General features: G+C 34.3%; 1 protein-coding gene and 1 long non-coding RNA gene across 21 annotated transcripts in view; one reads left to right on the top strand and one right to left on the bottom strand.

The window, feature by feature from the left end:
• Nucleotides 1–15,072, bottom strand: part of CACNA2D1 (calcium voltage-gated channel auxiliary subunit alpha2delta 1) — a 524,609-nt gene that overhangs the window by 138,793 nt on the left and 370,744 nt on the right. For all 20 annotated transcript variants that reach the window (XR_014067144.1, XR_014067142.1, XR_014067141.1 and 17 more), the window contains one exon: nt 1,076–1,207. Coding sequence is in view for 16 of the 20 variants with exons in the window: in XM_081535600.1 (XP_081391726.1) it covers nt 1,076–1,207 (132 nt within the window). In the remaining 4 variants the exon portion in view is untranslated. The remainder of the gene's footprint in view (nt 1–1,075; nt 1,208–15,072) is intronic.
• LOC145524082 (uncharacterized) lies at nt 6,404–11,588 on the top strand. The gene is made up of 3 exons (XR_014067146.1): nt 6,404–6,867; nt 6,990–8,578; nt 8,696–11,588. It is a non-coding gene; the product is annotated as an uncharacterized LOC145524082 (long non-coding RNA).

Here is a 15,072-nt window from a genome sequence, read left to right as displayed (position 1 = left end):
ACATTTTAGTAATGCATGAATTATTTTCAACAATGAAATACCAGTATGCCTTTCCTAGCCCACTGGATTTCTGCAAAAACTAACTGTCAGTGTTCTTACTCTCTGGCACTTATTGCAAGAAGTTGTATATCTTTACCTAATTTGAGAGCTATTCAGTTTGATGATGCCCATATACTTTTATTCACAGAGACAGACATTATCTCATTTCTATTTCACCCTCTTTTCACTGTTGTGACTTTGTATTGTTAACAACTCTAATGTTAAATGTTTAAAAAAATTCACGCCTAAATAAACTCTCATATATGCTGTGTTGTTTAAAGCCTGATGACCTAGTATGTATCCCATAACTCAGTCACACTTTGAGAAAGAAAACGTATTTGTGCTTGTCAGCTTGCTCAGAAAGGTGGAAAAGTTAAAAATACCAACAGACATTTCACTTAAAGTCTTTTCAATAGATTCTCAGTATGTACTAGTGATTAATCTTTCATTTTCATTATAAATTTATCTACTCTTAAACTTTTGTATGAGAATAAAGGATATTACACAGGGATTTATTCATGTTAATTTGTAAGATATATTTATCTTCTCATTTTAACAAATCCACATTCACTGATTAAAGAAAAGCATCAATACTTTTCATATAAACAAACAGACTTAAAATCTGGAAAGAGATCTTTCCATTAGTTTCTAAAATTTCCACTCAGTTCTCTAACAGGATTCACAACTTGGTCCACACTATGCAGTTGGATTCTTAGAACTGTTTTAGGATTCGTGACAACTTCCTGTTCCAGGTCCACAGATACTTCCTGTTCCAGGTCCACAGATACCTGCTCACAGTCGAAATGGCAGCCCAGCCTAATTTCACATAACAATGGTTCCAGCTGCTTCTCAGGTATTTTGACTTAAAGTGATTTTGGTAGTTAAAGAGCCATGTAAGGAGAAATGTCTTTTCTTACAAAAGCCATGTGATAACCGTCTTTTACCAAATAGGAGAAGGTAACAGAGTGTTCCCAAGAAAAACTAAGTCTAGTACTTACAATTTTACTTGATACCTACTGAATCACTAAGTACTTACCTGGATAATATCGGGCCAGCCCTGTGGCACTGCCAAACACCTGCCACAATAATGAAGGATCTTCTTCTCGATTTTTCTTGAAAACTTCATCTAAGGCACTTGTCCAGTTGAGTTCATTTAATACAATTGTTGCTACCAAAAGTGAAAGAATGGAAAAATCAATCAATTCAAATTTGTAATTAGTAACTGAACCTGTTTTCATATATGTGCAAAGTAATTTTATACATTTTCATTGCTTTATCTATAAAAGCACTCTAATCTGGTGGTAATCAAAAAGTTTAAACATGGAATCATTTCCTCAAACAAATGTTTATATGATGGTGGCCCTATTGATATTTAGGGGCTGGGTGACTTTTTTGTAGAAGGAGTTGTTTTGTGCTTTGTACATGTTTACAAGCATCTCTGGCCTCTACACCCTAGATGTCGGTATCATGTTTCCAGTTGAGATACGCAAAACTGTCTTTAGACATCATCACATAAGCCCTGGGGAGCAAAATTACTTTCTGCTGAGAACCATTGTGACACATAAAACAGTAGTCACACTCTGCTGGCTGAGAGGTGGTGGGAAGCATTCCTCCAATTGAGGCAGTTCTGAAGAAACCTACAGGACACCTTAGGACGCAGTTTGATGACTACTTTCCTCAACTACTGATGATTCTCTGTGATATACTAACATGGTTTGATCTGTTACTTGAGTTAAAGAAAAATAGATGTCTGTCATTGAGCATAGCTTATTAACTGTATTTCTGTAACAACAAAAATGCATACAATGTTGATAAAGAAAAAACTCATTCAGAGGCTTGACAACATCAATAACAGAAGTAAGATGTAGCTGATACCATATCACTAGCTTTATGAACAATAATTTTCTTTTTTTCTGGTTAGTTCAACTAACAATTAGAGTGTGGTGCTAACAAGGGACAGGTCACTGATTTTGATACCTACTTATACCGACTGACTGACTGATCCTGGATAGGTATCGCAAACATATGCCAGTCATTATAATGAAATAGGAACGATTATAATGTAGGATATAACATGGGCTAAATATAGTTTATAATTATGGCTCCCCATGATCATAGCATCCTATGTCTAACATGATAAAAATTTAATTGGCTTAAAATATTATTTTCCCTTTACACAAAAAAGATGACATACGAGATAATCTCATCTTTCTTGGAGGGTCTTAATCTATGTAAAATATGCACCATGCCCCCAGATTAGCAGATTAGGAAAGCTTGCATTTGAGAATATATGTCCAAGCCTAAATAATGGACATTACCTTGGGATAATGACTAGAAATACTGCTTAACTTTTTTCCATCCATTTGTGTGACCACAGTAAGTAAAAGAAACAAATACAATCATGGTTAAAACGTTATGCAAGATGTTTTGAAGATAAAAGAACAAAGAGTTTCTTTCAAGAAAGATGTATAGCATATGTGTTTGTATTTTAAGGTTTATCATTCACCCAAAAATTGAAAACAAGCATACTGCAAATTGTTCTGGGACCAGCATCCTAATGCATTTCTCATTATTGGAAACTAACGAGTTTCCCATCTTTATGGATGTGATTACCTTCAGAAAGATCAGTTGTGTGTGTAAATATTCATGAGTTGGGTCATATCCATAGCACATCTGAGATACTAGTGAATTCAAATTCAAAAGCATGATCCAATGAACACTGAGTGACCAGTTATATGAAAATTTATATTCACATAGATAACCTAAACTGATACTCACTATCCATGAATATTTATGGTACCACACACAATAGCACAGAAAAAGAGGGACATCCTCTACTTTTTTTTTTTAAGCATTCATGAATTATACAGTTATATTCTACTCAACAAAATAATCATATTTATTTATGTTCCAGATACTTAGAATAGATTGGGGATTAATGAAGTCTGTCTCCTCAGTTTCCTTGGTTCTTTAATTCACATTAAGCAACAACTGAGATCTAATTATTTTTAATAAATTTTTCTTTGTTTTCAGTCTTCCTCAGTTTTATTACCTAACAACTACTAAGTATTAGGCTCTGATACACTGATAATGAATTATACTTTTATGTATTTGGGGAAAAAGTCAAACTATGAAATGTTATCATCATGGTGATCTGTTTTAAAATAGTAGTTTATATGTTTGAAAATTCTTTTTCAGATAAGACACTGCAAAATGATTTCCACAAAAGCTGTTCATATGCAAATGAGCAAAGTACATAAAGCTTTTTCAGAATAGACACCTGAAGTGATTTACTCAGAATGAAAGAAATGGCATTGTGCACTTATTAAATAAGCAAAGTTTATAAAACTTGATGAGGATGTGTAGCAAGAGAGCTGCATTTGTTGTTGTGTATTTATAAAGACTCTGGTAGCCAAAATTTTTATTTGAATGTCTATCACAAGAAAAAAATTCAAAGGATCTGCCATGGGAGTACAAAATTAGTGCAGAGGAGAGTTTGGCAAAAGTTGTCTATCAAAATGCAGTCATTAATCCAATAATTCTATTTGAAAGAATTTGTACTATGGCGAGACTATAGATATTCAGTCCTGAGGCAGAGAATTTTAGACCCAGAATCATTCTTCCAATTATACAGTTCAAATTCCTTCAAACACAAAAATAAATTGCTGCAGTAGGAAATATTTTTTCTCAAATTACACTGAAAACCAGTTAAAAATGTAAAAGGTGGCATGTAAAATATAGAAGCAAACAAATAAGTATGAATCCTCTTTTATATCCACCTTAGGTATTTTGCTATATTATTCTATCCACATTATGAATTACATTTTTGATCCCTAGGTTAGAAGATCCTCTGGAGAAGGAAATGGCAACCCACTCCAGTATTCTTGCCTGGGAAATCTCATGGACAGAGGAGCCTGGTGGGCTACAGTCCATGGGGTCACAGAGAGTTGAACAAAACTGAGCAAATGATACAATAAACATATATTACTTTGGCATTCTATAATAAGTAGATTTTTACCTTCTTAACCTTGTAAAAACTAAATACTTAATCCAGAAATTACTAAAGTGCCCAACATTTCCCCAATTCTATGTTATCAGCATAACTAAGGAAAAACAATACTGAAGTAACTGGGTCATTTGCAAATGATGGCATAATAAAACTAATGCAGAACACTGGCAATGCTGAAACTTTTCAAATGCAAGTATTTTTTCTATAAAGCATGATCTTTATATAAATATCCAGAGCAAGAAACCAAGATACAAAGGATTTTATTTAATTGCATAAATATTATATAAACTAGTAGCTTGCCAATATTTTATGTAATAACTCCAGAAAAAATGATCTTTCTAAAAGGCCTTGAAATACTTCTTGTCCACCAATAAAACGTAGCTTTCTATTTGGACAGATATACTCAAGAACATAGGGAATAGTTCTGATTGGTTTTCCATAAATCATTTGGCAGTCTTTAAAATTATATTGTATTTTATTTTCTCAATTACATACTGGATATGTATGGCCTTATTTAATATAGTGTATTCTATATGCACCCACACCTTTCTTATTTGCCTCCTAAAGTAGTAGTAATGTTTTACATTCAAATTTCTAATTTCTTGCTCAAATGGAATACATGGGTGTACAAAAAAGTACATGAGTGGTTTATGTATTTTTCACTGTGTAAGACATACTGGCCAATTGTGATCTAGCCTTGAACCTGCTGCCAATTTCTAATGAACTTAGCTAACTGTCTATGGCTTCTTTAGGAGTAACATGAGTACTGATTTTCTGTCAACTTTTAAGAAATGAAGATTTTTATCTTTGTTTGAAAATTAGAGTTTGTGAAAATAAGTCTTTCATAGATATTCAAGGCTAAGTTTATTAAAAGCAATGAATGCTGGGAAAGCAAACCTTGACTTTGGGGCCTCTAATCTGAATGGCATAAAAGGATTTTACTGCCAATTGATTCAGAAAGCCAAGCATATGTTTCTTTCTATTCTTATATTTAGTTTTCAAAAACATGGCCTTGGTGTTCAGCAATTCTCTCTTGTAGAGGATTCTTTTGTTCAGTTTGGCTTTTCAAAGGAAGAAAGACAAATCTAATTTGTAACAGCATAAAAAAAGGACCTTACATTTGCTGCTAATTCTTCTGAAATACATGACATATCTGTATCTTGTTTATGACATGAATGTGGAATCGTTAACAAGTTCAGAATCCAATTTTCAGAATCCAATTTTCTCCTGTGAACTTCAGCCAAGAAGTACTCCACTATTGCTCCCACTTAAGTTGAATACATTTTGTTGACTTATTCAGGGTTCTGGGCTTCACCATGTATTGAAGGCACTATATAACTATTTGAAAAACCTTAAGATTATTTATAATATCAACTATAGCTTTGAAATGAAGCAAAAATTTGCTAGAAAAAAAGATAAACAATTTTTATGATTTACTTATAAGATAAAATAACTTTGATAAGTATGCATCACAAATATACTTTATAAAACATAAAATACCTTGGCAGGTCTTTCCTAAGACTTGTAAATCTTAAAGTTATATAAGGGAATGGATAATAACAATTATTTTTAACAATACTAAATATGATACAATTAAATAATTTAAAAAAGAGAACTGTCCAAAATGTTTACTACACTATTGCCATTTAATCATACCATTATCATAGACATGCACTCAGATAAAATTAGCATGTATTATTTAAACTATTTCCACTGATAGTAACAAAGTCAGTAATATTGTATTAAGAGCAAGCAGATAAGTTAACTATTTTCTATCCACTATCACATTTTACTAAAAATGACACTTGAAACAAGATACTATTAGGTTGGTACAAAAGTAATTGTGGTTTCAGACCATGAATTTTAAATCATTATAACCAGGCTCGAACACATCTTCATTAATCAAAATAGGAACTGTTAACAATCAACACATTTTTGCCAATGAAAAATAAGTTTGTTTTTTCCTATAGCACAAAAATTTGTGCTTCAGGATTCGATGAACTCTTGGAAAGCATTGTCTGCCTCTTGCTGGTTATGGAAGCATTCTCTCTGCACAAAGTTTTGGAGATGCTTGAATAAGTTGGTGAGAGGTCAGGTGAATATGACAGATGCAGCAAAACTTTGTAGCCAGTTCATTCAGTTTTTGAAGCAACTGGTTGAGCAATGTGTCATCAAGTGTTGTCATGGAAAAGAACTAGGCCCTTTCTGCTGACCAACGCCAGATGCAGGAGTTGCCGTTTTTGGTGCATCACATCGATTTGCTGAGCATACTTCACAGATGTAATGGTTTCACCGGGATTCAGAAAGCTGTAGTGGATCAGACCAGTAGTAGACCACCAAACAGTGACCATGACCTTTTTTTTTGGTGCAAGTTTGGCTTTGGAAAGTGCTTTGGAGCTTCATCGCAGTCCACTAAGCTGGTCATTGCTGACTGTGTTATAAAACCCACTTTTCATCATGTGTCACAATCTGAGTGAGATATGGTTTGTTGTTGTTGCACAGAATAAGAGAAGAGGACATTTCAAAGCGGCAATTTTTTTGACTTTCAGTCAGCTCATGAGGCACCCACTTATTGAGCTTTTTCACCTTTCCAATTTACTTCGAATGCCAAACGACTGTAGAATGGTCGACGTTGAGTTCTTGGGCAAATCTCATGCAGTTGTAAGAGGATCAGCTTCAATGACTGCTCTTAATTGGTCATTGTTGACTTCCTATGCTGCTGCTAAGTCGCTTCAGTAGTGTCCGACTCTGTGCGACCCCATCGAGGGCAGCACACCAGGGTCCCCTGTCCCTGGGATTCTCCAGGCAAGAACAATGGAGTGGGTTGCCATTTCCTTCCCCAATGCAAATCACTCAGTCGTGTCCGACTCTTAGGGACCCCATGGACTGCAGCCCACCAGGCCCCTCTGTCCATGGGATTCTCCAGGCAAGAGTACTGGAGTGGGGTGCCATTGCCTTCTCCGGTTGACTTCCTATGGCTGGCCACAATACCCCTCACATTCAAAGCTCTCATTTCCTTTGCAAAACTTCTTGAGCCATCACTGCACTGTACATTCATTAGCAGTTCCTGGGTCAAATGTGTTGTTGATGTTGTGAGTTGTCTGAGCTGTTTTACAACCCATTTTAAACTCAAATAAAAAAATCGCTCAAATTTGCTTTTTGTCAAACATCATTTCTAAAGTATTAAATAAATATAAAATAAACAGCAAGTAATAAGTCATTAGCAAAAAAATAAAGTGAGAAATGTACATTAAAATGATGTATAACAATCATTTATATAAGAATATATTCCAATATCAAATGGCAAAATTCAAAAATGCAAAATCACAATTACTTTTGCAGCAACCTAAAAATATTACTCTTTTTTAGATGATAAAAATAAAATCTAGAAAGAGCAACTTACCAAAATTCATACAGAGGCAGTCATAGACACAGCACCCAAATAAGTCACATTTCAAGATCCTCACTGTTTATGAGCTATTTATTTCTAGCTTTCATTATTTATGTAGCTCTAATTTAGAATTTCAAATCTGAAAAAGTAAAAATCACCTATGCATTTGTAAATACTGTTTCTCAGTCAATTGAGATTGAGATTTCAGCAATATCTACAGACATTTTTGACAGTCAAGACAGGTAGTATAGTCTGAAGTCAGTATGGTTGATTCCTCTAGCTCCATTCTTCTTTCTTAAGATTGCTTTGTCTATTTGAGGTCTTTTGTGTTGCCATACAAATTGTGAAAATTTTTGTTCTATAACAGTTCTGTGAAAAATGCCATTGGTAATTTGATAGGGATTGCACTGAATCCATAGATTGCTTTAAGCAGTATAGTCATTTTCACAATATTGATTCTTTCAATATAATGCCATATTTCTCCATCTGTTTATGTCACGTTAGATTTCTTTCGTCAGTGTCTTATAGTTTTCTGTATACAGCTCTCTTTTGTCTTCTTAGGTAAGTTTATTCTTAGATATTTTATTCTTTTTGTTACAATAGTGAATGGGATTGCTTGCTTAATTTCTCTTTCTGATTTTTCATTGTTAAGTGTATAGGAATGCAAGAAATTTCTGTGTATTGATTTTGTATCCTGTGATTTTACTAAATTCACTGATTAGCTTCAACAGACGTTACTCCAAAGAAGACATACTGTTAGCTAATAAATTCATGACAAAATGCTCAACATTGCTTATTATGAGAAAAATGTAAATCAAAACTGCAATGAGATATAACTTCACACTGGTCAGAATGGCCATTGTCAAAAATCTACAAACAATAAATGCTGGAGAGGATGTGGAAAAAATTAACCCTCTTGCACCGTTGGTGGGAATGTAAATTGATACAGCCACTATGGAGAATAGTCTGGAGATTTCTTAAGAAAACAGGAGTAAATCTACCATATGACTTAGCAAACCCACTACTGGGCATATACCCTGAGAAAACCACAATTCTAAAAGATACATGTACCCCAATGTTCATTGCAGCAGTATTTACAATAGCCAGGACATGGAAATAATCTAGACATCCACTGACAGGTGAACGGATAAAGAAGTTTTGGTACATATATACAATGGAATATTACTCAGCCATAATAAAGGAACACATTTGAGTCAATTCTAGTGAGATGGATGAATCTAGACATCCACTGACAGGTGAACGGATAAAGAAGTTTTGGTACATATATACAATGGAATATTACTCAGCCATAATAAAGGAACACATTTGAGTCAATTCTAGTGAGATGGATGAACCTAGAGCCTGTTTTACAAATGAAGTAAGAAAGAGAAAAACAAATATATATTAACACATATATATGGAATCTAGAAAAATGGCACTGATGAACCTATTTGTAGAGCAGCAAGAGAGACAGAGAACAGACTTGCGTACACAACAGGGGAAGGAGAGACTGGGACAAATTGAGAGTAGCATTGAAGCATACATACTACCATGTGAAAAATATATAGCCAGTGAGCATTTGCTGTATGATGTCAGTAGGGCACAAATTTAGAAACTTTGCTCAAGTACAAATATAAACAAAAGATAATCAATTCACTTTGTAAAAAGCAATATTCCCAACAAATTCTGTCCACAAAAAGCCACAACAAAACTTCTTCAAATAAAAGCTGATACATTTAAAAATATTATTGTTTCACACTAAATTATGTCTATTCTTCAGGCTATATTTTGACACTCTTTGGGCTGAGAAATTTCTGTTTCAGTCCCAGAAATTCTAACTCACTATTCTCATAGTTGAAGAAATAAGTAAGGATTTCAAAGCTATGTTTTTAGTGCCATTAAATGAAATATTATACAGCCACAAAAAGGAATGAAAATCATAAAGTCAGAAAGACAAATATTGTATATTAATATACATATGGGGAATCCAGAAAAATAGTATAGGTAATCTTTTTTTTTTGGTATAGGTAATCTTATTTGCAAAGAATAAATAGACACAAGGACATACACAACAAATATATGAATATCAAGGGGAAAGATGGGGTGGGAGGAATTGGGAGATTGGGATTGACACATATACCCTACTGATACTACGTGTAAGAAGATAACTAATGAGAACATACTATATAGTAAAAGGAATCTACTTAATACACTGTGGTGACCTGAATGGGAAGGAAGTCAAAAGGGAGTGGATATATGACTGTGTATGGATGATCCATTTTGCTGTACAGTAGAAACTAATACAGTGTTGTAAAGCAACTATACTCCAATAAAAATTAATTAAAAATAAATATACCAACTAAATAATAAAATGAATAAATTAATAAGAGGCCATGTACTTAATGCTACGCTCTTCGCCCAAAAATGTTATCCCTCCCCCTTCCTGTTCTGGGATATTCATAAAATATTATGAGTTTTGCTTTTTTAAAAAAATGATTCAACACTGTATGATTCTAAACTAAATTTAATTTTATCTTTATGGCAAATGTTCATTTTATCCCACAGTATATAACACAGTCATTAAAGGAGTTGCATTTAGTCCAAGAGCTGAGCCAGATGTCACTAATTTAATTCATCAACCTTAATCTTGAAAAAGAAAAATGTTAATAAGAAGAAACCCACTGATCCAATTAAGCACACAAACAAAAAGAATCCACTTTAAGGAACAAGCAGTGTTCATAAATATTAAAATGAACGAATCTTTTAGGTGGATTTGGCTAAAGGAATCTAATCTAATGCCAGTGTAAATGAAACATTAATAAAGTACAGGGAGATGGGAAGACCAAATCTAATCTCTCTAATCATATCTCAGGCACCACCACACACCTCCCACTGTGGGCCCTGATGAGGAGGTAAGCCTTATTCCTACCGTTAATTTGGTACAATATTAAAAGGTTCTTGTCCTTGTCAATTCTCAAACCCCTGTATTGCTGAGATTTCTGGTCTCGCTCCCAATGTCTAATTTCCCATAGACTGAGCACCTGGCTAATACCCAGAACACAGCTGTTCTGCTTTAAAAAAATGTGCAAACTGTGGAGCACATAGAAGGAGCTCAGGAGAAACTACTTTTATGAAAGAAAATAAGAATAATGTAAGGGGAAGAGAAGACATTCAGACCTAATGGGTTTGTTAATTGAGGATTTTTAATGTCATTTTCAATAAAATGATAATTACTTGCAAAATTTTTCTTGAAGGGGTAGAAGTATTATGCACAAGAAATGTCATAAGATTAGGAGGCAAAATGTTTATCTTGCAAGCATTTTAAGTTTCTCTCTCATGGGCACAGCCTCAACTTCAAACTAGTCATTTAATGTCTTATACTTCTATTGTCTTTTCATCTAAAAAAAATAAAAATAAACACATTAAGGGTGCCAGACAGAGTTAACATGAATGTCAAATAAGCATATGAATAAAAGGATGACAGGATGCATAGTATTATATAGTCCTTTCCTTAGGTGGAATAAAAATTTGTAAGATGCACATCTCCTTTAGATGTCACATAGAGAACAGGTCCTTTTTACATCTTGACATAAAATGTTGTCAGTTATTTTCATTTACTTGAACAATAACTTCTTTCAGATATAGCAACTAAAATATAACTCTATTTTTCAATAAAACTACATTCCTTATGCCTACCCTCTAATTTATTTAAAACCTCTCATATCATGAGATACTCTTCACTGGAATCATATAGTGAAATACTATAATTTTACATTTTGGAAATACTGCATAATTTTTAAACATAAAGTTGGAACTTTACAGAAATTACCTGAGGAAGACAACACAATTTCCTCCATTGATACTATTTCACAAAGTCATTTTCATCACAAATGTGACTATTCATAACTAAAATTTTTGGAAAGATTGTTAAATATCTATTTTATACATTAGAGCAATATTTAGTAAATACAGCTTGCTACATTCTGAACCAACAAAAAACAGACAAAAATGTTCTAAACCTTTTTAAAACTTAAACTTTAAAAGGGGAAATAAAATATATGAGTTTAAAAAAGAAATCAGAAACTACGAGAACACAGAAGTGAAGTCAAAGCCATGTAACAATAAATGCACAATTAAGACCAAGTATAAAGGACTTCAAATTGAGGTGCTGTTTTTAGATGCCTACTTATCTTGCTGATATGCTTTTTCCTTTAAATAAATTGGCATTTTAGAATTCAGTATATGCATGGCTTCCCTGGTGGCTCAGACGGTGAAGAATCGGACTGCAATGCAGGAGACCAGGGTTTGATCCCTGGGTTGGGAGGACCCCTGGAGGAGGGAATGGCAACCCGCTATAGTATTCTTGCCTGAAGAATCTCCTTGGAAAGAGAAGCCTGGCGGGCTACAGTCCATGAGGTCACAAAGAGTTGGACACGACTGAGTGACTAAACACAGCACACCACATATGTATGTATGCAGTATGAGCAAAGAATAATGTTACTTACTGCCCTCCCACCGAAAGGCTGAGTCTCTGTGAAGTATCCATTTGACCTTGGGAAAGCATTTTCTCTTCTCTAAACCTCATTTTCCTTGCCTGCACAATGGGGATGCCAATAGTGTTTGCCTCACAGATCTGTGCCAAGGATTACATGTACTTAGAACACTTTTGTCATTTAGTAACTGCAAAATAAATGCTATCTGTCTGTATCATTATTTTCTTATTTACCTTTTAATACTCAGCATTTAAAATATTTTTTAAAAAATGTATTTATGGGGCCATTCTGGCCATGCTGCTAAAATGCTAGGATGAGTGATAAAAATCTAACATCCTCTCTTTTCCTCAAAGAATCTTTGTCCTTTCCTTGGCCCTAAATTAATGTCCAGAAACACTACTTAATTATTTTGTTATAAATCTCAAGAAGAAAACAGCTTGCTACCCTTCCCAAACCATTTACAATGTTACAAGAGAAGGCAAAAATGAAAAAGAAAAATCTCTGTAATGACAGTATGCAAGGTACTGTATAATTTCAGTGAAGATAATTTTTTCATATGGAATGTTCCCAGTGCACTTGAAAATAAACCACAGTGGTGATTGTGAATACAACTGGTGAATACATACTGGTGAATACAACATGAAAACTCTGCAAGGGGATATTAAATTATATACATACATACTAGACACAACACAGGCATACACACACATATGCACACACACACACACACACACACAGAATGATGTGTACACAGTTCTTTTAAGGCAGAGAGGAAACTCTGGCCAAGAATTGCAGACTAAATTAGATATGGGAAATCTCTTGCCTTTGCTCTGAGACTGCCTAACTGCATAGGGAATTTAGTGTCTACATACAAACTGGACTACTGAATTCACAAAGAAAGATCAAAAAGCATGGGAACTGACTAATGAGGTACGGTTGGAGAAGGATAACAAGGCTCCTGGGGGCAAGGGTGATACTGTCAATGAGGCACAGACTGCTTAGTACTTAAGGGTTTGTGTCAACTAGTTTCAAAACAAAGAGTTGCCTGGTGATTTTAAGACGGAAAGATTAGATGCACTGAAGTACAGCACACAGTAGAGTGCTATAATTAAGAAGAGCAATCACTTAGTTTAAATACCATGCACTGCTTCAGAGTGAAATTAAACAAAAAATAAATCTTCTGTACTACAGATCACTTCTTACCAAGTCATGTTCCATAAAGGTATGGATGAAATCTAATTCTGTATCTAAGACAACATGAGGTTATATCCTTGTATCTCTAGTTGCATACAAATAAAGATTTGCCATGTGCAAATAGGCATACATGCATACAGAGCACTCATAACTTATTTTATCATTTATAAAGATAGACATCTATATAGAGAAAAAATACATCATCTATATCAGTTTTCAGGATGCTTACAACATAGTGAGCGTTACTTGTTCAGATTTGCTATAGTTGTTGATGTTGAATTTATATTTATCAGTAGCTACTGCCAGTTCAACAAATACCTTAAGAAATATTTTTGTCTAATAAATCATGTATTTTTAATCTTCATTCATAACTTAATATCCCACAAAAGTTTACATGTATCAGTCAAATTGTTTGAAGAAATTCAAGTTATTCTGACATAGTTTTAAACTACTGTAAAGGATTCCTCATAAAATAATCATTTAGTGTAACTAGGAAAGTAGATTCGTATGTCTCCTCAATGGCATCAAATGAATTCTTAAGTTATCACCCTGTATTCATTTATTCGGTCTTTTACCTAAAGAAAAATGTTCAAAAGAACAAGTAAACCATTTTGTAAAGTAAGAAAAATATTATAAAGGATTCAATACCTGATCTAAACAAATAGTCTGCACACAAACTTTTACAAGTGGCTTAAAGGTTTTTGATCTGATGAAATATCATGAAATAGTAAATGACCAGGTCACACCGGTTCTAGATCTGTGTATCCCTCAATCTTCTCTCACTCCAAGGTCAAACTCACTTAAGTCTCTTACAACAACCTTTAGTCTCCCTGCCTCCAATTTCACCTCATTTTCAGCCATTTCTCCCACCGCCACTGCCTTGGTGTTCTACATGCCAAATGACTTCCTGAATGAAAAGTCTTCAGTTAAGTCTCCATAAAAGTTGGTCTTTTATGGCTCCTTCTACCCCATCTCCAGATGTCCTTTCCCAGTGTTCACTTTATTAACAGAAAGCTTTAGGATCTAGTGCAGTATTTCAAGGATAGAATCTCACACAATTTTGCTGCAACACCAACACCCAAACAAAAATACATGGCACAAAAGGAATCCTGTGACATTAAAAATGGTTTGGGTCTTCTTACTGTAATAGATTGAATTCTAGAGGTCTAATTTCAGCATTGTATTCAGTCCCTCAAAGCACATTAATAACCCTTGACTATGCTCTCAGAATTAAAGTAAATCGTGACCATTCTTCTCAGTTTGCTCTACATCTAATGGAGAAAGAGAGATAAAGTGTCTTACATCCAATTTTGCTTTTGTATCATACACCCTATCAACAACAGTACTGCCTCTCGGGAGGTGAGTAAATGTTTTGAGAGTCAAAAGGTTGGTGGTCAAAAAAGACTTCCAGGAGGAGGTGGTACAGTTTTAAAGAAGAGTAGTGAAGTGGTAGGAGAGCTGGGTTACTGATTCAGTGAAAGTCTTGTGCAGAAAACAGAGGCTGAAGAAAGAAAAAAAAAAAGCATAAGGCATTTCAGGAGCTCTACATGCTTCAAAATGGTTGAATAAAAGATGAATATGGGGGAAGCCTGGCATGCTGCGGTCCATGGGATAGCAAAGAGCTGGACATGACTGAGCAAGTGAACTGAACTGATGGGCCAAAGCAGCAAAGCTAAGAATACAGACATACTGTTATAATGATACAGAAGTACTAAACAAAAAATAATTGCATTCTGAGAATTACAGAGTCATAAAAGCTAAAATACAAAATAATCATATTTGTACTTGAGGCTTCAAGAAGCCAGCATGGAAGAAGATTGACAGTGGATTGAGGAAAAGCCACATATGAATGGGAAGGAGAAGACAGAAAGCTAGTACAGTCAGGCTGGAGAGGAATGACAATGGTTGGAACTAAGAAACCAGTGCTGGACATGGGGAGTGGAAGA

Source organism: Giraffa tippelskirchi, chromosome 10, assembly GCF_054371585.1.
Source record: "Giraffa tippelskirchi isolate mGirTip1 chromosome 10, T2T-mGirTip1v1.2.pri, whole genome shotgun sequence".
Taxonomy (NCBI): Eukaryota; Metazoa; Chordata; class Mammalia; order Artiodactyla; family Giraffidae; genus Giraffa; species Giraffa tippelskirchi.
The sequence above is the reverse complement of the archived record's forward strand: the minus strand, read 5'-3'. Positions and strand labels throughout refer to the sequence as shown.